Source organism: Penicillium crustosum (assembly GCF_028827405.1).
Source record: "Penicillium crustosum strain IBT 35664 chromosome Unknown utg000002l_segment0_segment0, whole genome shotgun sequence".
Lineage (NCBI taxonomy): Eukaryota > Fungi > Ascomycota > Eurotiomycetes > Eurotiales > Aspergillaceae > Penicillium > Penicillium crustosum.
In genome coordinates, this window is record NW_026623123.1 from 6,846,069 (window position 1) to 6,870,613 (window position 24,545).

The window sequence follows — 24,545 nt, forward strand, 5'->3', positions numbered from 1 at the left end:
CTAGTAAACGAGCGATGTGTACATACCAATGCAAAAATTTGGCCATCATTTATTGAGGGCTGCAATAAAACATCAAAGACCAGGGCATATGAAGTATACCAGACCATCTTCCCTCGGCTGCTTCCCCGCATCTCCGACTTCTCCGATTCCCCGCGTTCCCCCGCCAATTCTTCTTTTCTTCAACTTCTTTTATATCTACATCCTACCAGAATCTCAAATACAAACTACCTAACTGTCGCAATCATGGCTACTCTCACGCGCGCATCTCGAATTCGTAAGGACCCCACGATACACACAATGCATGTCACTAACATCAAACCAGGCAATCCCGCACTCTTGTATGTAGAACACTCAGCATCGAAAGAGCAAAGATACCCTCAAGACCAAAACTAACCGCCCATCCTATCACAGCATCTGCGACATCCAAGACAAATTCCGCACTGGAATCTACGAGTTCCCCAAACTGTACGAATCTCATGTCCCCAAAATAATAGAATCCCAATGGCCAACCAACCAAACAGCGTCTCAACAACAGAAAAAATGCTCCGCGCAGCCTCGGCCCCCTCAAACCCCCGTGTTCATAACAACCCAAAACCGCGCCAAACTTGGCAATACTGTACCAGAACTCCAACAACACCTCAACGGCCCACACATCCGAGCCGACGTAGACAAAACCCTCTTCTCAATGATAACCCCAGAGATTGAGAAGTTACTCCCAGCGCCAGGCTCGACGCCCCTTGACGTTATAATCGTCGGACTCGAGACGCACATTTGCGTGACGCAGACTACCCTCGATCTTCTCGAGCGCGGCCACCGAGTTTACATCCTCGTTGATGGCGTTAGCAGCATTAACCCCGAGGAGAGGGGTGTTGCGCTTGCAAGATTGAGGGATGCTGGAGCTGTTGTGACGAGTAGTGAAAGTGTGCTTTTTGAAATTCTCGGTGATGCTTCGCATGAGGCGTTCCGGGCTGTTAGTGGGCTTGTTAAGGAGACTAAGGAGAGTACGAAGGGGGCTTTGGGGGTTTTTTCCAAGATTTGATTTGATGGGACTTAGTACTTTAGTTACTATACTAGGTGTTGTAGGAAATAATGCATTGTGGTATATGACTACATCATATGTACACTGTTTCGTCTAACTGATTTTCAGTGACTCGAAAACATCGTTTCTTTTAAAATCCGGAGGATTCCGGTATCCCATCCACACATCCAGCTTTACACCGGCAGATTCGGCTGCATCCGTGAGCGAGGATGGCACTTTCCATTGTCCCAATACGACAAGCTCGTCTACTCCGGGAGCAAGGATTGTTTCAAATGAGTGGATGGCCACTGTGTGTAAATTCGGAAGATGCGTCCTCTTATGCTGGATCAGATCAAGAATGGAAGGGTCACACGAATCACTCTCGAGAAAGTAGAACTGAGTGAGGTCTGTATCGTCGTACCAGATCTCTAATACCTCCAGACTGCGAGGTAAGCCTTTCCAGACCCCATGCGGATCATCCCATCCGCAAAGGAAGACGTGGTAAATGCGTAGAGTTGTAAGGGATGTGAACTCGCTAAGATCAATCCGAGGTCCATCCCCCAGCCCTTCATGTTCAAGCGGTGGGCGTGTCATTGTCAGTTCTGTCAACGTTGTCTTTTGTGATTGCAGTGCGCGCACAAAAGCAGCACATGTCCAGCTTTTGGCTGGCTCGTCCCCATAATGGCCCTCCCACTCGCCTTGGTCGGCGTCGTAGTGAAGCGTCTTCAAAGCTGCCGGCCAGCTTAATACAGCGGCTAGAGCCTCTTCGTGCGCCCCGCAATCAATCAGCTTGAGAGATTCGACGGGTGAAGTGCCAATATGTGAGTTGTTTTCAAATTCCAATGGCTCCCAATCGCTGAACTTGTGAATAGTAAGGGCTTGGATGTTGGAGAACCAAAAGAATCGATGGAGATCATAAATCGAGTCATCACATGGAAGGATCGCCGAGACGATATGTTCCTCGAGACTTGGGTCTTTCTCAAGACTTTGCTTTAGCTGTTGCAGCGGAACCGGCTCTCCGTAACGACCATATCTGCGGACAAATATATTACGATAGAACAGTGGCCGCAGAAGAAGACCATTCAGGCGATAGGTGGCAAGCAGGAAAGAATGAAGGTCTCTGACGATTGGTGAAGGATTCTGCTCGATCGCGTAGCGGTAGGCATCCCCAATTTCATGGAGTATTAGTGATACCTTCTTCGTGCCTGCTTGTAGGTAGTCAACGATGAGGAGAATCACTTCAGCTGGAAGATCTAACAGACGTGCCATGATTCTTTTGCTCTTTCTGGATCTGGATCAACTCTGGCAAATTTGAAAGTGAAATTGAAACGAAGACAGAAGAAGACCACGACGGTAATCTTGCCAGGAAAATGCTAGCATAAGCCCATGTTTATAATAAATTCTGCACTCCAGGCTCCAGCCCTCAAGGGAGGCTCTTAAGGCTCCAGGGCTCCAGGGCTCGCTCGACTGATTACTAATGTGGACCCAGGCACGGCCCCGGGGATGCCCAGGTGGTATGCTAAGTGTTGGCATTGGCCATAGAACTTTGGGTGGTAATCATAACAGTGTTTTTGATTTTATTTTATTTTTGTAGGTCCTGTCCATTGCCATCAATTCCGACAATACTACAAGTGAAAAAAGAAAAAGTGGCTGTCGGCAGCCTCGGGACCCAGGGCCTGATCTCCTTCTCACTTTTGCCTGATTCCCGAGGAATCACAACCCTTCCGTATCATGCCGTAAAACCCGAGATAATTTCAGATCCGGATGTAATCAAACATAAAATCCAAGTCCTAGTCTGTTTCATCTAGGACGAGGTGTGGTGGTGGGGAGGGTTAAGCCATCCAAACGCCGATGCACCACCCACGGGATTCGGCGTACCATGCTGGGTAGAAGGAGTAAGCGGTAGAGACGACCTGTCGCCCTTTTCAGTGGTAGCACTGCTAGGGGCCGATGCTGAAGTTGTGGGGTTCGCATGGCTCGCAGACTTTCCGGTGCGGAAGACTTTCATCTCACGCTTATCGGCCGGTTTTTTGGTAGTGCTAGTGGATTTCATAGCATCGCGGCGCCACGGGCCGCCCCAAGAAGGCACATCCTCGGTCTTAGTAGGCTCAGAAGTCGCTGGGGTGGCAGGGGGTGGACGGGTTTCGGCTGAAATGTGAGCATGAGGCTGGACGTTCTGTAGATTGGATTTGTGATGATCGGTGTTCTCGCTGCCAGGCAGACGAGTCGATGGGGGTGCAGAGGCCGGTTTTTGCTGAACATTGGCAGGCCGGCCAATGATACCAACTGATGGATTTGCGTGAGTAGGAGGTCCTAGTATGTCTCCAGAATTGGGAGTACTAGAAGAAGTGCAAAGAGATTTGAAGACGGAGTCCTTTTCGGGACGCACAAGGGGGACAGACACACGGTTGTGGTCGTCGTCCACCATGATCAGCTTATCTTGCGAGAACAAAATATCAGCATTGTGCGCACGCATCACATCACTCCCGATGATGATTTGAATATTATCGCTGACTTCTGTCTCGCGAACCACAAAGCGGACGGTCAATGCAGGAACTTGATGAGTAGGGGTTCCGGGGCGCGACGAAGATGGATGAATCAGTGCTTCGGGGAGATAGAGCGGAAGCTTGATGTATTGAGCATCACAATCACGAACGATCATGTTCTCCATCCCAAGATTGCGGATCATGGAGAGACCCAGAGTTGAGACGTAAGAGCCGGAGCAAACGGCTGCGTAGAGGAGAGAACCATTAGTGAAATTATTAGTCAACCAGCACCGAATGATGGACGGGACCGGTCCCAACAAGAAGAGTCCAGGAGGGGGAATCAAAGGGGATTCAATAGGTGTAGTGCCGAGGAGCCGAGTGGTGTTCAGACGCAGGCTATTAGTCCGAGTGGAATGGAGTGAGTGACCAGATGAGCTCAATCGCCCATCGGATTGGTGAGAAAACGTGCGCTCAAGAAGCGGGTGGGTACTTAAACCGCTGCCGGTCCGCAGAGGGAGGTCATTGCTGGAACGGCTAGCCTGTGCGTTTCCGTGGATAGCACTTTCATCAAAACGGACGCTGTTGGCGCGCGACGCACCCCGTCTAGGCTCGTCCTCGCTTTCAAACCCCACAGCAGAACTAGTCATTGCGGAATGGTGAGCTTGATCGAATCCTTTGAAAGCATCCGGGGGAGAGTGAAAAGTGGGGTCCGGAAGGGATGTTTTGGTAAATGGCGAACTAATGCTGGACGGCAGAGGTGGGCTACCTGGAGCGATTGTCCCAACTGAATGCGGAAATGGCGAGACAGGGCACCAAGGACTCCTCAGCCGCGCATCGTCGTCTCGGCGACGCTCCAGTTGCGCGAGCCGTTCTCCTTGCTCGTACTGGGCAATGTGGAGCTCCTTCAACTCGTCAAAGACACGCCAAATATCGTCACGGGAAGCAAAGGGATACTGCGCATCCATTGCCAATCTAGTGTTTTAAATTCAAGGGAAAAAAAGAAAGTAAACAAATTGAGGCGGGGTAGTTGGAATAGTCCGCTCTAAGAGCAGGGGCACGAAAGGCAGCACTGGAATTGGACACCTTTTCTCCAATATCCCCTTCCGCCTTCGATCTGTGAGACGGCCCACCGGCCGTCCACCCTGTCTTCGAAGGTCAAGTATCCGGGGACTTTATCTGAACATCCAGCAGTGAGTTGAGGGAAATAGACGGTGGTATTGGCACAGATGAAGGAAATGCCCGGGCGTTCCAAGATCGTCGGTATTGTAGTGAGGGCTTCTTGTTGAATTTTAGGTGATTCGCAGACGACTTCAAGTTCACAGAAAGATGCGACGACGTTTTCAGTCGCGTAGAATATGTGATGCGCCACGCACAAGTTGCGTTACGGATGATTTAGCCGTCGAAGTGCAAGCGGAGTCAAGCAAAATGGAGAGCAGAGTACCACAATATTGCCGTTATGAAGGTCGTAGAAGGATAATAAAGACACGAAGGAGAAGTTTTTTAGGTAGCAAATCTAGCACTGGGATGAAAGGATTGTTATTATTGTCATTGAGCCGCGTAGTTTGGACCGAAGCCATTGTCACTGTGGTAGGCGGTGACGCACAGTAGGATAGGGCAGGGAGTAAAAGGCGGAGTACAAGGCGGAGAGAATGGTGGAGGTCAAAAAGGACGATCATAGGCCCTACTGACGTAGGGCTAGACCTTCTAACCTTGGAAGGTTACTTCGATTGACTCCACTACTCCAAGACACCTATAGTTACCTATTTTTCCTACCTCTAACTAGACATTAGGGTGAATATTGTGTCTACAACAAGCACTTCACGGTTAATGCCATGCTATCTCAGCTCATATTACGCTGGTACCCTCCTGTATTGCTGAAAGAGTGATCTACAGGGTGTACGGTCTTCATCCGATTTTAATACACAGAATATCAACACAAAGATTCGTGCTGTTACATCGAGTGAGATTTATACCCTATCTACCATTCCCTGACTGAATGTCACCATTTTTCTATGCCGCAGCCTGCAGAGCCCTAGGCTTATCTATGGGTCAATACTCAATAATATCATATCCATTTGGCAACCATATTCAGTATCACCAGTTACATATACAAGGCTATCTGATGGATTAGTAGGCCGTAATATTCTTCCATGCGAACTGAAAGACTGATAAAGCATCCATAGGTAGGACTAGCTATCTTTATACTCCTCCATTTCATTTGTCTCTTTTCCTTGTCAATTATTTTCTTCACTCTCACCTCAAAACTCCCCAGTACATTATCTTAATATCATACACATTTCATAGTGCCTCATTAGTCCTACGAATGGTAGACTTGTGGATAACTAGCCGCACAAAGAGGATGAGATTGTTTGCTGTGCAGATTTACACTTGTCATACGCATAGCCAAAAGCCATAGCATAAATGCTTAAAGCTGGACCAAGACTTTGTGATATACCTGCTCGAAGACCGGCTATGGTAATGAGACTTTACTATTAAGAAAATTGAGAATTCCACTCTACTTAGTATGTGGTTATGCACTCGATTATATCGTTCTAGGCTATGTTTCCCTGCACCAACGCTTAGCGAATTCATACCGTGTAGTGTTGACTTATCTTGGATGCTTCGAAGCGGAGTTGTCGTTATTACCTACCTCTAGTGACATACTTGCATTCCCATGCCTAACATCTTTGATTGGGTACGTGAATCTGATTAAGAGAGTTTAGTTGAAATTGACTACATTCTTATGAAATAGCTTGACGGAAAGTCTCTATATTAGCAAATAGCCACTGCCTAGCAAAAAGAGAAGGTCATATAGCAGCTAGTTGGCATATTCGTCGAGATTAAGAAGTATCTAAGTAATAGGATCACTTATCTTCACAGGGATGTTATGAACGTTCAAGATCTTGCAGATCAATTGATTTTCCGACTAGGAAAGGGGCCATTTAGTTCATTCTATCCTTCGTTCGAGGGCTTACAGATTATCCTATTCCTCGTGTATAATGTGGTGTATAATGTGGCCGGTGGCCGAGTTCTATAACAAATCCAATAAGCTAGCTGCGGGTGAATTGCGGCTAATTATCTTTCGTCAGAAGGGCCGTGGAGATCTTGCCATATATTTCGTCTATGGTAAAAATGTTCAAAGGCTTTCTTTGTTTTTGGGGCCTCAAAGCTCTTTTCTAGATTTGCAGACACTCCCACATCGACTATTCACATGGCTTCAGCGGGTCTTCAACTTGGAAGACGAGGGGGATAGGAGACATAGAAGAGCAAAATATGGAAATATGGTGGCTGACTTGTTGGAACTAGCCCAACAAACTGGGGAAGAGCCAGTCGCCATGTGACAGCCCTGGACCATGTTGGAACTATATAATGTTGACTTCGGGTTATACCGGCTTCTCTCCGTATCTACCCGAGTTACCCTGCCCCACAATTATTCTTATCGGCAATCAACATGGATCACGATTCGGATTATCCTCCCTCCGATTTATCCTCATCATCGTCTGAAGACAATAAAAAGAAAGCTCCAACCATGGATTCTCGTCCAACCGCCAAGGAGTTGCTTGGTACGTGCTAAATTCGAGCGACTTCAGCTTCACATTTACTCCATTCCTTTTGACTAACGATGTATTTCGGTAGATCGCGTCGACTATGATATCTCGCAGCTGCTGCAGCGGTTCGAGAACATCGTCGCCATTGCTGCCAACAAATTTGACGGCACCAGTCACGTTGATGCTGCTGTGGAAGCTTTCCAAATTGATGTCGAATCCACTGCCTTGGTATGTTGACATGCACCGCCCCAGTCTCACCCGGCTAGCTCTAGCCTTCCCAAGAAGGATGCAATTGAGCTTCAAAATCCATACCAAAGAGCGAGACTGACATTCCGCTACCTTAGATTCGTGCTGCAGAGGACCTGCTCGCCCTGCACCGCCTTATGAAAGAGCTTTGGCTCTTCGGCAAGCTCGATACCCTCGGCGAAGACGAACGGGACGTCAAGCGTCGTGAGAAGCTGGAGGAGGATGTGGAGGCCATCCAGAAGGCCCTCGATGGAGGATTGCTGATGCCATCGTTGAATGAGCCTGGGAACTCTGAGAAGTCAGAGGACACTCAGAAGTCGAAGGATACTGAGCAGTCCGAGAAGCTTGAGCAACCCGAGAAGTAAGGGTGGTTCCCCAAGGATCTCCGTCAAGTTATCTTGTTCGTTGGCCATTGAGGCTGTTTCGCGCGTGATACCCACTTGTTTCCTTAAGTCTGGCGTTGGACTGGTGTTACGGCGCATTTAGTTTTCGTGATATTGAATTCAAACCCATTGTTTACAATTACTTTGTTACTTCGCTCACTGAGCTAGACAAGAACAATGGCGTAACATTCTCCCTACTGACATTGGATCGACCATGACACAAATACCCTGCTAAAGAAAATTGACACATGTCAAGCCCACCTGTAGCTATATAGTGCGGGGCGATAAGCAGAAATCGTTATCGGAATCGTGCCCGCGACGCGAACCTCAACTCCACCATTCAACATCCTCCCTCACAACCCAAGCATCACCCCAGTTACCTCATTGCAAACTGCAATCACCTCGCAAACCAAAATGCCACCTCACAATCCCCACCCCCTCCCATCCCTCACCCTAATCGTGGCAACGACCCCGATCCGCACCGCGTCAACAACCACAAAAGACGAAATCACGCGCCTAGGCATCGGCCTAAACGGCACGCTCCCATGGCCCCGCATAAAGACAGACATGTCATTCTTCGCTCGTGTGACATCCCGCCCGCCGAGCCCAGGCATGACAAACGCAATCATCATGGGCCGCAAGACGTACGACTCCGTGCCGGCCTCGCTGCGCCCGCTCGCGAAGCGAATTAACGTTGTGATCACGCGCGACACGTCCGGTTCTGTTCGCGAGAGCGTAGCTACGGAATTAGGGAATATGAAAAGAAAGATTGCGGCCAAGGCTGCCCAGGCACAGGCTACGAGTGCAGAAAAGGAAGCTTTGAACCCGCCCAAGGAAGCTGTTCCGGCTCCGCCAGTGGACCCAATGACGGATGCGATTGTTACGCCGAGTCTGGGCGCGGCGTTGGAGCAGCTGGACTCTGTGTATGGGGCGCAGGGGAAGCTTGGCAAGATTTTTGTTATTGGTGGCGCGGAGATTTATAATGCTACGTTGAATATGAGTGCTGAGGAGTTGGGCGGTCGGCCTGTTAGGGTTGTTATGACGAATGTTGTGCGGAAGGGGGCTGTGGATGCGCCTGCTTCGTTTGAGTGTGATACGTTCTTCCCGTTGGATGGGCTGGATGAGAAGAATGGGTGGCGGGCTGTTAGCCCTGGGGAGGTTACCGAGTGGGTTGGCGAGGAGGTTGACGGGGAGTGGAAGGGAGATGGAGATGTTGAGGTTCAGATGGTTGGATTTGAAAAATTGACTTAGACATGGGTAGGATATGGACCTCTGTGGATAATTCACTAGTCAAATATGTTCAAAGATTCGTACTTCGGGCGCGTCTCCCCAGATCAAACCAAAACATAACAAAAAGATGTACAATGAAACTATACACAGTGCCAATGTTGGTTGAGGGAGCCGGCAGAATAAATAAATATGAAATGAGAGGATATGCAAGGCTATGCAAACAATTGAATCAGAATGCCTCGGCAACGCCCGAAAAAAAATGCAAATGGAAAAGAGCGAAGTGGTCGACCAACGTTCACGGCCTAGTCGCTATTCTCCTTCATGAATTTCACGAAGGCTTTCTTGTGAACCAGGCCGGCATATTTCCCGTCTTGAGTAACGCAGAGGTAACGAAGACCGAGCTTGGCGAAACATTGGTAGACCAAATCGATAGGGGAATGGATATCAAGAGCAATCGGAGCCTATGAATAAACACATTAGTATTGGCCAAGATATTGAGAAGGGTAACCAAGCTTACAGGGTCAATAAATCGATTGAAATCCACCTGGATCACATCCTCGTCCTCGTTATCGCTGTCATAGACGGCTCTGGAAGTATCCATAGCCATCAGACATACGGCATTCTCTTCCTCATCGCGGAGGGTGTCCAGTGCGTACTCGAGATCTGGTGCTGGGATCAGACCGGCTAAAACACCGTTCCGTAGAATTGGAAGTCCGCTGTCTAGCTCGCCTGCCATGAGCAGGTGTTCCAGTTTCAAGCGGAGATCCGTGGCTGGTACGAATGGCGACACAGAGATATCGATGATGCGATTCTTCCGCACTGGCCGGACTATGTCTCCCAGCTCGGCATCAGTGGTAGGCTGGAGTTTGCTATCAAGGAAGGGGTAGGAGTTCATGTCGGTCAAGAGGTCCTGATTCCAATTAGTATAACGCCGTGTTGGATTTCTAAGCGGAGGGCAAGACTTACATAAATACTGCGAGGTTCGATGGCATCCGCAGTCCACTTGGCACAGAGCACCGACAGGGAAAACGGAAGCACGTGGTTAAGACTTCCTGTCAATTCGAACAAGATCACAGGCAAAGTGACTGAGAGTCGTGTCACGCCACACATGGTCGCCCCAGCCGCAATCAATGCGTAAACTCCTGGAGTCACGCACGACTCAATCCCAACAACGGCAGGGCAAGAGTCGAATAAGAAAAAGGTGGGATGTCTGAGAGCCCAGTACTGGATCAAATGTCCAACAATCCGTCCCATCAAGCCGCCAACAACCATGGACGGCACATAGATGCCTGCAGGCACTTTGATACCGAACGTAATAATGGTCAAGAAACTCTTGATCACAAACGCCACCATAAGGTACTGGACGATTTCAAGGATACCGTCTGTGCGAGGACACAGGCCCGTACTTTCCACATCTGACTCACAAGGAGAAGCTAGCTCAAATAGAAGTTCGGTAACAGGAAGTTTCGTGTACCGATTCCAGAAGCTGATAATGCCCGTAACCAGCGCAACAAGGAAAACTTCAAGCATTGGCCATCGCTTAATGGCTGGAATACGACGGAATGATCGTGCCCACAAGCTCGAGGCTTTGATGAAGAGCGCACCAGCGGCGCCTCCCATAATACCGAGAAGGATGAAAATGAAAATCTCGAAGATCTGCCAGTCGGAAAGGTACCGGACTTCAAACAGGACTATCTTACCTGTTCCATAGGGGTTTAGGAACTTGAGGGACAATGTGGCTGCAATACAACAAAAGAACGTCCGGAAAAGGGTCTTGGGTGGGAAATAATAGCTGACTTCTTCCAAGCTGAAGAGGACACCGCCAATCGGAGCACCAAAGGCAACAGCAACACCACTGGCGGCACTAGCACTCAAAACCTCTCGTCGCTTTCCATCATTTTGGTTATACTTGGCGAACAGACGACAGGAGATATTGCCTACGCAGGTGGCAATATGAACGTAGGGGCCTTCTTTGCCCAGACTCAAACCAGACGAAACACTAAAGATCAAGCCAATAGTCTTAATGACCAAAGTCTTCAGTCCCATGTATCCGTGGAGAACAAAACCACTATTAATGACTTTGACTTCTGCCACTCCACTGCCAGCAGCAGAGTAGTAGATCATAGCTGGACGAGACGGAAAATTAGGCAGAGTTCCATGCACTGGGCTCGTCTCTGTCTCTGAAAGAGGAGAAGCCGAGGCACCGAGCCCATTGCCAGATTTTGTACCACGGGAGTCGGCGCCCAGGTTTTCATCAAGCGTGGCAAGAGAAATAGACGAAGGAACCACAGTTTTTGTGAGCAGGGTCAATGCACACGATATGAGGGCCAACGTCACAACCCAAAAGACAAACATGACGAAGTCAACCCACTGGCTTTCTGTATCCGACGGCGAGAAGATTCTGGACCAGGGCCGCCATGCATCACAACCAGCCACCCCTTCACAGCAGGTTCGTCGATTGCGGAAAGGCCGAGTCGTGCAAAAGCCTTCTTTCAAATCAAAGACCGACCCTTCAGTGACATCGACGAAGTAAGCTATCGAGGCCGTGATGCACCCAATAAGCGCGACCAAGATCCATCCTTGCGCGCCGTCGAAGGCCGCCAGCAATCGGCCTCGCACGTCCTTCCGCTGGCGGAGGAGGCGAAGTCGTGCTCCATCGGCTATGCTGTCATGCACCCAATCGGTAGAAGTGAATTGATCATACCAAGTACGTTCATCTAAAAATGAAGAGGCGGTAAGATTGTCTTTCGTGGATGGAGGAAGGCTAGCAGGTCTGCTATTGCCGTCTATACTTCCTCGCCGACTGAATCGCCTTCCTGTAGAGTTTGCACGGCTATGGTTTCGCGTTCGGCGCAGGCTGCCCGCCGCCAGGAGGTGTCTCAGTGATTCGGGAGCGGTACCCGACACTCCGGAAGTGCTGGTGTAAGATCGTCGCGGAGCTCGTCGCCGGATGTCTTGACTGGGCCCGAGGAGGCTGGTTGTTTCTGTGATCTCTAAGGGCGCATCGAGAGACTGGTATTCGGTATGCGTTTCGGAGAGGTAGCTTTGAGATCGTCTGTAGGCATTCGGTGAAGGGGGAGCAGTTTGGGCACTGCGCGTGTTTTCGGTATCTTCTTGCTCGCGCAAGGCAGGTGTGGACTTTGGAAGGGACCGAGGCATGTCGCCGAGAAGCCTTTATGCTTCAATTATGTTCAGTGGGGCTGGCAAGGGTCAGTTTTGGCAGCATTTGGAGATATGCGAGGTGATCCACATCAGACGTAAACACGGTGGAACAGAGCTCATACGAACAAAGAGATCAAGTAACTTGACTTACTGGGTAACATATCTCTCTTCCCAGAGCTATTTTCTTAGGAAAGATGAAAACAAAAAACAAAAACACAAAGAAACAGAGATGACGGTGAGAAAAGAGGGTCCGAGTCTTAAGATGAGGTGACCATCACAGATGATCTACTTAACGGCGGGGACGCGTCAGGTGAAAGTCCAATGCTGACCCACCAGCCACTAGAGTCATTTTGTCCATCTTTAATATATTTACTCTGTAATTTGAATGTTCAATGCCCAGCATTTTATGCTGATGATTCGATGGTTTATCTCCAATGTGGCATTCCCCTCTGATCATCCCCGCGTTTTTCCGACGATCAACACCCCGAAACAAAGCGTCCCGGGGTATCGCTGCAATGATTCAACGATGTGTGGAATGTACATTCGCGATTCGACATGATGCAGCCGCCACTTGATCGCAGAAACCTTGTTCAACCTGATCATCCTGCACTCGGGTCAAATTTTCCATTATTGATAGTAAAAGGAGCATACTCTTCTGTCTATATTGTAGGGCAGCACATAAGTATACTCGCCCGTACTTGTAACACCGAGAGCACTGGAGAGCGTCTGCGTCATAGCCCTGGAATCATCTCCTTGAGTTGCTAAACCCGGTTAGAATGTTTAACATTCTTGAGATTTCCATTTTGGGTGTGTATCGCCCCCGGCTGAAGGGATCCTTGTGCCAGACACTGTCCAATCCGATCACCATGCGACGCTGATCTCTTGGCATGGTTTATGATGCCTACGCCACCGTGTGAGGGGCCGGGTGTGTGACTCGAACAAAGCTGTCATCTTAGGTTAAACAGCGTTAGCCTCTTTTGGATGTCTGACGTTCTTGATATATAAATATCCTCTAGCACGGGGCCTAACTTGAGGTCCTGTTCCGAGTCCCGAGGTCTACTTTAGGGCATGTATAAGCTTCAAGACTTAGGAGCTGGTGCCTGAGACAGTCTAATCTAAGATATAATTGTGGTCATAGACTTTGGAATCTACAATGTCCGAGGCCCACCAGTCAAGTGTCCACGCGGCGAGGTGGTAGTCATGGGCTAGGACGATCTTACAATTGTGATATTCATAGATATAGAGTGAGTCTACGTCAGGGTAGCATATTGAATTATTATTAGCCTTGGTACTTTATTGATTACTTCTTGACAAGCCAGTTGATTCAAAATAGGGTTTCCTAGCGAACTCCCTTTAAATGGTCTTAGGTGGCTAGGGCTCCAAGTGTGTTAAGATGTTCCTAGCGTATTCTTCTAGAGTGCAAATTACTATAAAATAAGTAGGAAGCCCCAAAGCTTGTTTTATGGGCCGAGTTCGCGATATAACTCCATACAAAAAGTGTATATTAAGTACAACAACATGCACGTGTGCTGCTCAAACTCACAGAAAAATTAGAGCTTCGTAGTCCCGAAGTCAGTCCCCCATACGGAGGAAGTATGCTGAAAAGTGGAGCAAAGCTGGGCATCAAAAAGGCTTTTCTAGACAGCGATGCTATGTTAGAAGAGAAATTTCTTACTCCTGTGCTTGCACATTGGCATACTTCGATTGTTTCATAGCCCATAGCACTTCACTTCTATATACACCCACCCATTTGTGTAATTTGATATTTCCACCTACTAGATCCCTTGGTTTTCTATCTCTAGTAACTTTGCTTAATGAGCGAAGTAGATTAGAAATTGCGACACGAAACACACTATTTGCACTGGACTAGCCATAAGCTAGATATGGGGGAATTTCTACGCCAGCTTTTTTTTTAACAGTTGTATGTATAGGTATGTGCAACAAAATCATGGCTATATCTCATCAAAGTGCGAATCTCGCGGAATACTTACACGCGCTTGACCTTAGGTGCGAGATTGACCCCTGTCACTTTTAAGCGGCGGGGGGAAACTAGTCACGCTTTCTCTTCCTAGGCTCTCCTCTCTTTAGTCTAGACTATATATCACCCCCAGAAGAACTTTGATTTGAATCCTCTAACTCTGACATTTCGAATATCCGAGACCTCCCACCAAGGCTCCTTTCCATCTCAAGACTACTACTCCTATCTGGATTCGTCTTCTTCCGGCCCTCTACCACTCATGGATGCCGAGGATCTCTCGGAGACTGTCCCCGAAAATTTGAAAGTCAGTATCTCGCAACTTTGGGAGAATGAAGTGTGTAAAATCACCGAGCTTTTGTTTAGGCCAAAGAGCTCGAACTTTGCAAATTTCTTCACAACAGATGCTTGCAAGGATATTGTAGTGGTGAGCATCTTGGAGGTTTTCAGAGTGAGAGCTCCTGCCTACTATCTATACACAATATCTGATTTAATAACGAGGTGGCTAGGCGAAATCTAAGCTAGATGCCAAGTCGTTATCGCATCGCTCGATTGGGGTTGTTGCATTTCCAGGAATTTCGCGGATTCAACGAGGATTTTCACATATGATTCCTTTGAACATAATGAGCAAAGTGGAATGGGATGGGGTGACAATGGATACAGATCACTGTTACTACAGCTAGAAGGACGAGAAGAACCAGAAGAACATTCTTAAAGTGCACGAGAGTTCCAAACTAGTGATGCTGTATGTATCAAATATGGTTATAGGCTTATAACTATGTGCCTTGATATGATTGAAACCTAGAAAGGTCTATGTTATATTAGTGCTAGGGTATTAGTATAGTGCGGGCGGGGTTCGAATCTCCCAATTCGATGAAATGATTAGTGGATAAATTTCTTTGAGATTCTATAGATTTAGATAAGCAATATTATACTTATTCTCATGAGAAAGTATTACTATATTCATTCCATACCCAGATAGTTCCAAGACAAGCGAAGCTCCACCAATTTCCTTTTCGTCCGCGGAGTGACTTCCCCCACTTCCTCTTCTGTCCACGTTGCTTACAGTTATAAGCCCCCCGACCCCCATAACTTCAATTTCAAACCCCCCAATTAATTTAATCTTACAATAATATTCTTGCTTCACCATGGCTACCATCGAGACCCAGGGAAATGAGGATGCATTCAAGCCCTACGACCAGTTTCTTCTCTTCGGAGACTCCATCACACAGATGGCCTGCAACCAAGAGATAGGTTTCGGATTTCATGCTGCCCTCCAAGAATGTGAGCTACTCTTCCAATACCCCCAAAGATTTGCATGGTCAACAAGCTAATGAGAAAAACAACCAGCCTACAGTCGCAGATTGGATGTTATCAACCGCGGCCTGGCGTAAGATCATCCATGGCTATACTAGACTGAGATATGCTAATAAGCAACAGTGGATATTCAACCGCCCATGCTGTCAAGGTCTTTGACAAGTTCTTCCCTTCGCCGCAGACGGCCAATGTGCGATTCATGGTAAGTCTACCTTAATTCCAGACCCAGTTGAAATTACGGATATATCTAAAGGACCAATTGACTAACATCGAATAGACTATTTTCTTCGGTGCCAATGATGCATGCGTTCCAACCCACAATCAGCATGTACCCCTGGATCAATATAAAGAGAACCTAAAGACAATCATTCAGCACCCAGCGACACGCGCACAGAGCCCGCGACTCATTCTGATCAGCCCACCTCCCGTAAATGAGCATCAACTGGAGGCCTTCGATGCTGCAAAGGACACTCCATTCCCAAGCAGAACCGCCAGCTTCACCAAGTCATATGCAGTGGCTGCGTGCGAAGTCGGTGCATCGCTCAATATCCCAGTAGTGGATTTGTGGTCCGCCTTCATGAAGCCCACTGGTTGGAAGGAGGGAGAACCTCTGATTGGGGCTCGCGATGTGCCGAACAATGACACACTGTCTAGTTTCCTCAGTGATGGTGCGTGGAAATGTCCATATTCCACTTCTTTTTTCCTTGTACTCACTCGTTATACAGGTCTGCATCTGACTTCCGCCGGTAACCGCATCGTCTACGATGAGCTTATGAAGGTAATCCGGGCCAATTGGCCGGATCAGACCCCGGAGGTCCTTCCAATGGTGTTCCCCTCATGGGTTGACGCACCGAAATGAGTTGCTGAAGTCACAAATCGAGTTATTATGGTCGATATAAGAAGAAACTAGGCTAGGCTTGGGTTTTTAATTTATAAGATAACCGTGAGCAGTTATATGAAGCATTCTGGAACATACATGTGCAACTATTCGTACCGAATTTTCCCTGGCGGGTGGATATCAGCTGGTGAGTCTCCATAGAAAGCACCTGGGTAAAGGATGTTTGATTTTCCAGTGCTATCCAACTCATCAACAGTGCAAATTTCCTTAACAGGGGCATACATGGTGGGCATTTGAGGAAGATGAGTCTTGATCATGTATATGTCTGTGTGTAAGTATACGGAGATGTGTAACCAGTTTGAGTGGACTCATCTAAGTCCCTGGCATGACTTTTATCCTCGGCCGCCTCTGATTCTTGATATTTACTGATATAAGAAGAGCCAGTTAGGGTTCTGGCGAACTAAGAAATAGATGTCGAGCTGCCTATGCAATTGTGTAGAGGTTGGGTGCCTTTTTATATACATTTTGTGATGTCAAGCACCCAAATTATCACTCTGGAAAATTCTACAGTACCTATTCCGTATTCCCCTTCAACCTCGACCGTCGATCCCGACAACAGGGCTAATGCGGGTTAATGCACATATGGGAGGCCCACTTCTCACCTGAACTGCCCTAATTGGCACATACACAGAACTCTTAAAACACATACTCTGTGCATGGAATACCGTTTCGAAGAGTACGCCTGGGAAGGGTATATACTGCTTTACAATACAATCCAACCCCATAGGGCAAATCTAGCCGATTCGTAGAAGATTCGTACGTGGAAACTACTGTTGTGGTGGGTTTTTTTAGAGGGAGCATTGTTTTATGGTAAAATCCTTGACAATTTATAATGCTCTTTTTGATATGACGTTAAAAATAACATAAGACAATACCCATTCGCTAAGCTGAAATACCTCTTGAACTAACATCCTGATACTCAAGTCTCCAAGGAAATTCTAACGCACGTATTTGCCCTGAAATCCTGGTCAGTGAATGTGTGAAAATACTAGCAGATACAGGTACATACCATGAAGCGCTTGTGGAAATCGGAACGAAGAAGATCCTGAAAAACGAATTAGTTTGTCGTCTTAAGAATTAGCCAATGGAAGGTAAACATACGTTGACGAATTCCTTGCCGTCTCTGTTCTCTGTCCCGCGAGCCTGGTTCTTGAACACAACGTCGTCGTCCCAGCGCCGTTTCATGTTGAAATCCTGGGAATTGAGTAGAGGGTTACCGCGCGCAATATCAACCTCTCGCTGCTCTTCTTCCTCGGCTGCACGTTCGCGCTCCTGTTATGCATTAGCCTCCGTTATCGATATCAAGGGTGTAAGAAAGCGAGATACCTCTTTCTCCTTTTGCTCCAATCGCTCTTTTTTGATCTTCTCAAGCTCGCGCATTAATTCGGCTGCTTCATCTTCGTCGTCACTGCGGTTTGTCAGTTTATTCGTCCTAGGCACGGGATCCAGGGTTCGACCCACCTATCCTCGTCACTGCTGTCTTCTTCTGACGCGTCTGAGTCGGCATCTATGTCGCGCGTCTCCTCCAATATACGCCGGCGTTTGGCCTCTGGGTCTTCCTCCTCGATGTCGCCATCGCCTCCCTCTTGGGGTGCAGCTTCGAGTTGTCGCTTGGGGGCTGAGGGTTCAGCAATAGCTTGCTGGTCGACTGGAACGCCATTCTTCTTAGCAAAGTGTGCGGCTTCGGCCTGGAGAAGCTCTGCGCGAAGGTCACGGGGCGATGGGTCGGCGTCTGCGGCGCCGCCTTGTCCGGGTTGGCTAGAATAAGGTCAGCGATCGGTACGGTCTGATCAAGTATCGTTCTACATACCGAACTTTGAGGTGTTTATGCGCAGGGAGGAGTCGCTGATGGTAGGCCGGACCACGGAGGGCTTCTTTGCCTTGCGCCTGGTGAAATTAGTCAGTGTCCGTGAAGAATTGTGTTGAGAAAAGTTGTCGTACCGGGTCAAAAGTAGGTCTGTGGGCTAAGAAAATGTTAGATATGACCATTCAAATCCCCAAATTTTGTTTCTATTGGCATACCTGTAGTCATTTTGTGGTGTGGTTGCTAAGTTAAAGTTGGAAGCGCCGAGACGTTAATGGCTTCCAGCTTTCAATGTACGTAGTCGCCTCAGGCACAAACATTCTCCTCACCTTGCCCTCACCGCCCTATAGGAATCTCGCTTCCATTGGCGCAACCTTCGGAATAACCATAATCCGAACCATTACGATGCGGCCTGCACCGGCAAAATGGCCCAAAAAAGAAAGCATCTCTGATCCCCGCGCCGGGGCTGTTAGACCTCCCTCAACGATGTCGAAAGAAGCGCAACTCTCAATCGCAGAGCGCGACTTTATCCTCGAGGCGCTCCGTGAGAATGTGCGCCTCGATGGTCGCCAGCCTGACGAATATCGTCCTCTGAATATCTCCTTTGGTGAAGAATATGGTCATGTCAAGCTGCAGCTTGGGAAGACAAAGTGAGCTCCAGATCTTTTGTTTGTCTATCACAAATGACAATTACTCACTGACTGGTTCTCTAGTATCATTGTTCGCATCTCCGCTGAGGTCACCAAGCCGCGTGATGATCGTCCCTTTGATGGTCTCTTCAACATCAACCTGGAGCTGAGTGCCATGGGCTCGCCAGCCTGGGAGAATGGACGGTATATACCACCTAGCGATTTCATCATAAACTAATTTGTTCTGACAACTACTTCTACAGAACTAACGACATCGAGGCATACGCCACCAACACTCTTGACCGCATCATCCGCCATTCGAACGCTCTCGACACTGAATCTTTGTGCATCCTGAAGGGTGTCAGCTGCTGGTCGATCCGAGCCGATGTTCACATTATCGACTACGACGGTAACATCACTGATGCGGCCTGCATTGCCATCATGGCTGGACTGCAACACTTCCGCCGGCCGGACGCTGTGGTGAGAGACGGACGTGTCATAGTCTATGGCGTGGAGGAGCGCGTGCCTGTCGCACTCAACATCACACACAAGCCTCTCTCAGTCACATTCCATACCTTCAATGAAAGCAAACATGTCATTGTTGATGCCACCCTCAAGGAGGAACAAGCTGCTGAGGGAGACCTTGTGATTGGCATTAATAGCGCAGGCGATGTCTGCTACCTCTCGAAGTACGCAGGTGCACCCGCTGATGCCATGGTGATTGTGAACAAGACAAATGTGGCATGGGAAAAGGTCAAGGAGATCAATGCTGCTGTTGAGAAAGTCCTCCAGGCCGACCTGGCCAAGCGGGCGAAGATTGGCATGGCTGATGAGTCTCGGGCAGAGAATGACCGGCCTGTTCAAATCGAATAAACAGCATGTACTACCATTACTTTCATGATTGGGGGACTGGAGTTTCGCATGGCGTTTACATCAATGATACTTGACTGCCACATGATGGGCGACATATGAGTGCGAGCTAGTAGATGAATGCACTAAACCATTCTTCCTAAATTGTAAATGTAAACTGGGCGCCTAAGATTTCATGGAAATCGTTCAAATGCCTAGATCTGGTTTTTTTTGGGGGGTTTTTTTTTCTTCAATTAAGGTACAACGTATCTTTCTCTTTAAAGTGGAACCAGTGTAAGGACATTGTACGGAGTATATGTACTCCGTACTCCATACTCCAAACAAAGCAGTTAATATATTTCCGGATGCCAAGAGCCCCCTATTCTTAGCTCAATTCGTTGTAGACTGGAGGCGGCCAATGATTAAAAGTGTATTTTGACCATAGTATAGAAATTAGGAAGTTTTAAAAAGTATACAATCACTTTATAAATAATAATTAGAGTATCATTCCAAAGATTCGATCTCTTTGATTGTTGTGAAGCGCTTTACCGCCTACCCGCGCATCAAATCAACATAGCTTAATTGCTGCCTTCGCCCGCTAAGCCACCCTTGGACTTCATTCTCACTTTATTCCCACATTTTTCCAGTCAAAGTCCCCTCAAATCTGTCACTTGTTCGCCATACCTCGTTTCCAATCATACCTGCTTTTGACAGATATAGCAGTGCCCTTTCTGTCGACGTGGCCTAGCGATTAATGCCTCAGGGGCATTGTTACTGCGCTACAACACTGAGGCTGTCAGCTTCCCCGCGGCATCATGGCCAGCGGTAGGCCTCCTGGGTCGCATCCAGCCGCTGGCCGCGATGACGACCTGCTGCTGGATTCCGGACCTATGTATAGCACCGGTCAAGGACCTCCCGTGAACGACGAACACCTATTAGAACGCTACAACATTGACGACTCCGAACAACCGTATGCCCAAACACAGCCGCGCCCTTCCGTCTCCTACGATAACTTTGTCGGGTCTGGTGCACAACAGGGCGCAACACAGCACAATGCTGCTTCTGGACCGGCGCATCCGCCTGTCAACCCCGGTCTCCATGCAAACGATCCCTACTCCAGCGGTACGCGAGATCGAAGCTACTCCCAGACCTCCGGACTGGACAATTATCGGCGGTACTCTTTAGATGACTTCGACGATGGGCATTCCGGTTATTATGATCTCGACGCGGACGAAGATCGAATTGCCAGTTCACACCACGTCCGCAAGGCAAATGAGCGCAATAGCGTCCTCGGACTCGGGGGTGGATTGATGGGCAGGGCGAAATACATGTTTGGCATGGGGTCATCGCAATATTCGGAAATGGATCTCCCGTTGACGGAGTCAGGCACAAGAAGGGCGACAGTCGGTAGCGATGCTTCTCCGGCGCCGCCACCGAAGCAACGCAAGAAGCTCAATGTGTCTGACCTTAATATCTTTGCACGCAAGGTTGATCCCGCGACACTGGGCCCGCGCTTGATTCAGCTCAACAACCCCCCGCCAATGCCACTCACAGATTCGTCAGCAACTTCGTATCGACGGCCAAGTACAACATCTTTACCTTTATCCCCAAATTCCTCTTCGAGCAATTCTCTAAATACGCCAACCTGTTCTTCTTGTTTACCGCTGTCCTACAACAAATCCCAAATGTGTCACCAACGAACAAGTTCACAACTATTGTTCCGCTGGCTATCGTCTTGGCTGTGTCGGCGATCAAAGAATTGGTGGAGGACTATAAACGGAGAATGTCGGACAGAGGACTGAATTACTCCAAAACCCAAGTTCTCAAGGGATCTTCGTTCCACGATGCAAAATGGGTGGATGTTGTGGTCGGGGATATAGTTCGGGTTGAGTCCGAGCAGCCTTTCCCAGCCGACTTGGTACTGTTGGCATCGTCTGAGCCTGAAGGTCTATGCTACATTGAGACGGCAAACTTGGACGGCGAGACCAATCTTAAAATCAAGCAAGCCATTCCAGAGACTGCACATCTGGTCAGCCCGAGTGATTTGAGTCGTCTGAGTGGACGCGTTCGATCAGAACAGCCAAATAGCAGTCTGTATACTTACGAAGCTACCTTGACTATGAATGCTGGAGGTGGCGAGAAAGAGTTACCCTTGGCTCCTGATCAACTCCTACTTCGTGGTGCAACGCTGCGCAACACTCCCTGGATTCATGGCATTGTGGTTTTTAGTGGCCACGAGACAAAACTGATGCGAAATGCGACAGCAACCCCAATCAAGCGAACAGCCGTGGAACGAACAGTCAACATTCAGATTTTGATGCTTGTCAGCATTCTCGTCATTCTGAGTGTCATCAGTTCTGTCGGTGATCTCGCTATTCGGAAAACCAAATCTTCACAGCTTGCGTACCTCGACTATGGGTCGGTCAAAATGGTAAAGCAGTTCTTTATGGACATTTTCACGTACTGGGTGCTTTATTCGAATTTGGTTCCGATCTCCCTCTTCGTCACCATTGAAATCGTCAAATACTTCCAGGCCTTCCTCATCAACTCCGACCTTGACATTTACTATGATAAAACTGACACCCCGGCCATCTGCCGCACATCCTCTCTTGTCGAGGAACTTGGTCAAATTGAGTACATCTTCTCCGACAAAACAGGTACCCTTACCTGCAACATGATGGAGTTTAAACAAGTTAGTATTGCGGGTATCCAATATGGAGATGACGTTCCCGAAGATCGACGTGCCACCGTGGAGGATGGCGCCGAAGTTGGCATCCATGACTTCAAAACACTTCGAGGAAACCTTCAATCACACCCAAGCCAGAATGCTATTCGCGAATTTCTCACTCTCCTTGCCACCTGTCACACTGTTATTCCTGAGCGAAACGCCGATGACCCAAATGTGATCAAGTACCAAGCAGCATCGCCAGACGAGGGAGCCTTGGTGGATGGTGCCGCCTCGCTGGGTTTCCGATTCACCAACCGAAAACCGAGATCGGTAATCTTTGAGATGGGAGGGCAGGAGCTTGAATACGAACTGCTGGCAGTGTGCGAGTTCAACTCCACTAGAAAAAGAATGTCCACTATCTTCCGGTGTCCTGATGGGAAGGTCCGCGTCTACTGTAAGGGTGCTGACACGGTCATTCTTGAGCGGTTGCATCCCGATAACCCTACTGTGGAACCAACTCTTCAGCACCTGGAGGAGTATGCCTCGGATGGTCTACGGACATTGTGTCTGGCCATGCGGGAAGTCCCAGAAAATGAGTTCCAGCAATGGCAACAGATCTTTGAAAAGGCTTCTACCACTGTTGACGGCAATCGTGCGGATGAACTGGATAAAGCAGCTGAGCTGATCGAAAAGGATTTCTATCTTCTGGGCGCCACGGCTATTGAGGATCGCTTGCAGGATGGTGTTCCGGATACTATCCACACTCTCCAGACTGCAGGCATCAAGATTTGGGTCTTGACCGGTGATCGGCAGGAGACTGCAATCAACATCGGCATGTCCTGTAAACTCATCTCGGAAGACATGACGCTTCTCATCATCAACGAGGAGACGTCAGCAGCCACTCGTGATAGCTTGCAAAAGAAAATGGACGCCGTGCAGAGCCAAATTGCCTCTGGGGACACTGAACCTTTGGCTTTGATCATTGACGGGCGATCATTGACTTTTGCTTTGGAGAAAGATATGGAGAAGCTCTTCTTGGATCTGGCTGTCATTTGCAAAGCCGTTGTTTGCTGGTAAGTACCATTAGATTGTGCAGACTCTTATTTCCGTTCTAACATGATCTTTAGTCGGGTTTCTCCCCTTCAAAAGGCTTTGGTCGTCAAGCTTGTCAAGCGCCACAAGAAGGCTCTTCTCTTGGCTATTGGTGACGGTGCCAATGATGTGTCCATGATTCAAGCCGCTCATGTCGGAGTCGGCATCAGCGGTGTCGAAGGTCTCCAAGCCGCACGGTCTGCCGATGTCGCAATTGGCCAGTTCCGGTTCCTTCGGAAGTTGCTTTTGGTTCACGGAGCGTGGAGCTATTCTCGTATCAGTCGAGTCATTCTTTACTCTTACTATAAGAATATTACGCTCTATATGACTCAATTCTGGGTAAGTTCGACCTTGATGGATTATTTGGAGTGGTATCTGACTTGCTACAGTATTCTTTCCAAAACGCTTTCTCCGGAGAGGTTATCTACGAATCTTGGACGCTCTCCTTCTACAACGTGCTCTTCACTGTCCTACCTCCATTCGCAATGGGAATCTTTGACCAATACATTTCCGCCCGATTGCTGGACCGCTACCCACAGATGTACCAGCTGGGCCAGAAAGGTGTCTTCTTCAAGAAGCACAGCTTCTGGGCCTGGATTCTAAATGGGTTCTTCCACTCTCTCGTCCTCTACATCGTTTCTGAGTTGCTCTACTACTGGGACCTTCCCATGGCAGACGGCCATGTCGCCGGCCACTGGGTCTGGGGTGAAGCTCTGTACACCGCGGTGCTGGGTACCGTCCTCGGAAAAGCCGCTCTGATCACCAACATCTGGACCAAATACACCTTCATTGCTATCCCAGGCTCAATGGCCCTGTGGCTGATCTTCCTCCCGGCATACGGTTATGCTGCCCCGGCTTTGGGCTTCTCGCAAGAATACTACGGCACTATCCCTGTGCTCTTCAAGTCGCCCATCTTCTACCTCATGGCTATCGTCCTACCCTGTATATGTCTTCTACGTGATTATGCCTGGAAGTACGCCAAGCGCATGTACTACCCACAACAATATCACCATGTCCAGGAAATCCAAAAATACAACGTCCAGGACTACCGTCCACGCATGGAGCAGTTCCAAAAAGCGATCCGGAAGGTCCGCCAGGTCCAGCGCATGCGCAAGCAGCGCGGCTACGCCTTCTCCCAGGCCGACGATGGCGGCCAGATGCGTGTTCTCAATGCTTACGATACTACCCGGAGTCGTGGACGGTATGGTGAGATGGCTAGCTCTAGGCCCATGGCGTGATG

At 48.6% G+C, this 24,545-nt stretch overlaps 11 protein-coding genes across 11 annotated transcripts; 7 read left to right on the plus strand and 4 right to left on the minus strand.

Moving 5' to 3' along the window:
• Positions 1–243: 243 nt before the first annotated feature.
• Positions 244–1,039, plus strand: N7487_006120 (uncharacterized protein; the record flags this gene model as incomplete). The annotated part of the gene is made up of 3 exons (XM_056873867.1): positions 244–274; positions 323–338; positions 412–1,039. The coding sequence occupies 3 exons, from the start codon at positions 244–246 to the stop codon at positions 1,037–1,039; spliced, it is 675 nt and encodes a 224-aa protein (XP_056731587.1).
• A 93-nt stretch (positions 1,040–1,132) lies between these two features.
• Positions 1,133–2,287, minus strand: N7487_006121 (uncharacterized protein; the record flags this gene model as incomplete). Its single annotated transcript, XM_056873868.1, has 1 exon — positions 1,133–2,287. One exon carries the CDS (start codon positions 2,285–2,287, stop codon positions 1,133–1,135), a length of 1,155 nt encoding a protein of 384 aa, XP_056731588.1.
• Positions 2,288–2,822: 535 nt separating this feature from the next.
• On the minus strand, positions 2,823–4,469 carry N7487_006122 (uncharacterized protein; the record flags this gene model as incomplete). The annotated part of the gene is made up of 1 exon (XM_056873869.1): positions 2,823–4,469. The coding sequence occupies one exon, from the start codon at positions 4,467–4,469 to the stop codon at positions 2,823–2,825; it is 1,647 nt and encodes a 548-aa protein (XP_056731589.1).
• Positions 4,470–6,178: 1,709 nt separating this feature from the next.
• N7487_006123 (uncharacterized protein) lies at positions 6,179–6,845 on the plus strand (the record flags this gene model as incomplete). The annotated part of the gene is made up of 3 exons (XM_056873870.1): positions 6,179–6,199; positions 6,320–6,532; positions 6,555–6,845. 3 exons carry the CDS (start codon positions 6,179–6,181, stop codon positions 6,843–6,845), a joined length of 525 nt encoding a protein of 174 aa, XP_056731590.1.
• Positions 6,846–6,955: 110 nt separating this feature from the next.
• Positions 6,956–7,663, plus strand: N7487_006124 (RNA polymerase II mediator complex head subunit MED22; the record flags this gene model as incomplete). The annotated part of the gene is made up of 3 exons (XM_056873871.1): positions 6,956–7,067; positions 7,141–7,280; positions 7,397–7,663. 3 exons carry the CDS (start codon positions 6,956–6,958, stop codon positions 7,661–7,663), a joined length of 519 nt encoding a protein of 172 aa, XP_056731591.1.
• A 432-nt stretch (positions 7,664–8,095) lies between these two features.
• N7487_006125 (dihydrofolate reductase) lies at positions 8,096–8,932 on the plus strand (the record flags this gene model as incomplete). Its single annotated transcript, XM_056873872.1, has 1 exon — positions 8,096–8,932. One exon carries the CDS (start codon positions 8,096–8,098, stop codon positions 8,930–8,932), a length of 837 nt encoding a protein of 278 aa, XP_056731592.1.
• Positions 8,933–9,213: 281 nt separating this feature from the next.
• N7487_006126 (putative voltage-gated chloride channel (ClcA)) lies at positions 9,214–12,070 on the minus strand (the record flags this gene model as incomplete). The annotated part of the gene is made up of 3 exons (XM_056873873.1): positions 9,214–9,372; positions 9,429–9,821; positions 9,878–12,070. 3 exons carry the CDS (start codon positions 12,068–12,070, stop codon positions 9,214–9,216), a joined length of 2,745 nt encoding a protein of 914 aa, XP_056731593.1.
• Positions 12,071–15,196: 3,126 nt separating this feature from the next.
• N7487_006127 (SGNH/GDSL hydrolase family protein) lies at positions 15,197–16,224 on the plus strand (the record flags this gene model as incomplete). Its single annotated transcript, XM_056873874.1, has 5 exons — positions 15,197–15,332; positions 15,399–15,438; positions 15,489–15,567; positions 15,643–16,033; positions 16,091–16,224. 5 exons carry the CDS (start codon positions 15,197–15,199, stop codon positions 16,222–16,224), a joined length of 780 nt encoding a protein of 259 aa, XP_056731594.1.
• Positions 16,225–17,201: 977 nt separating this feature from the next.
• Positions 17,202–18,295, minus strand: N7487_006128 (spliceosome-associated CWC15 family protein; the record flags this gene model as incomplete). The annotated part of the gene is made up of 8 exons (XM_056873875.1): positions 17,202–17,219; positions 17,273–17,308; positions 17,365–17,535; positions 17,590–17,671; positions 17,725–18,021; positions 18,074–18,150; positions 18,205–18,227; positions 18,286–18,295. The coding sequence occupies 8 exons, from the start codon at positions 18,293–18,295 to the stop codon at positions 17,202–17,204; spliced, it is 714 nt and encodes a 237-aa protein (XP_056731595.1).
• A 177-nt stretch (positions 18,296–18,472) lies between these two features.
• N7487_006129 (exosome non-catalytic core subunit RRP45) lies at positions 18,473–19,569 on the plus strand (the record flags this gene model as incomplete). Its single annotated transcript, XM_056873876.1, has 3 exons — positions 18,473–18,717; positions 18,781–18,900; positions 18,960–19,569. 3 exons carry the CDS (start codon positions 18,473–18,475, stop codon positions 19,567–19,569), a joined length of 975 nt encoding a protein of 324 aa, XP_056731596.1.
• Positions 19,570–20,360: 791 nt separating this feature from the next.
• On the plus strand, positions 20,361–24,543 carry N7487_006130 (aminophospholipid-translocating P4-type ATPase DRS2; the record flags this gene model as incomplete). The annotated part of the gene is made up of 4 exons (XM_056873877.1): positions 20,361–21,004; positions 21,100–23,286; positions 23,341–23,644; positions 23,695–24,543. The coding sequence occupies 4 exons, from the start codon at positions 20,361–20,363 to the stop codon at positions 24,541–24,543; spliced, it is 3,984 nt and encodes a 1,327-aa protein (XP_056731597.1).
• Between the last annotated feature and the right edge of the window lie 2 nt (positions 24,544–24,545).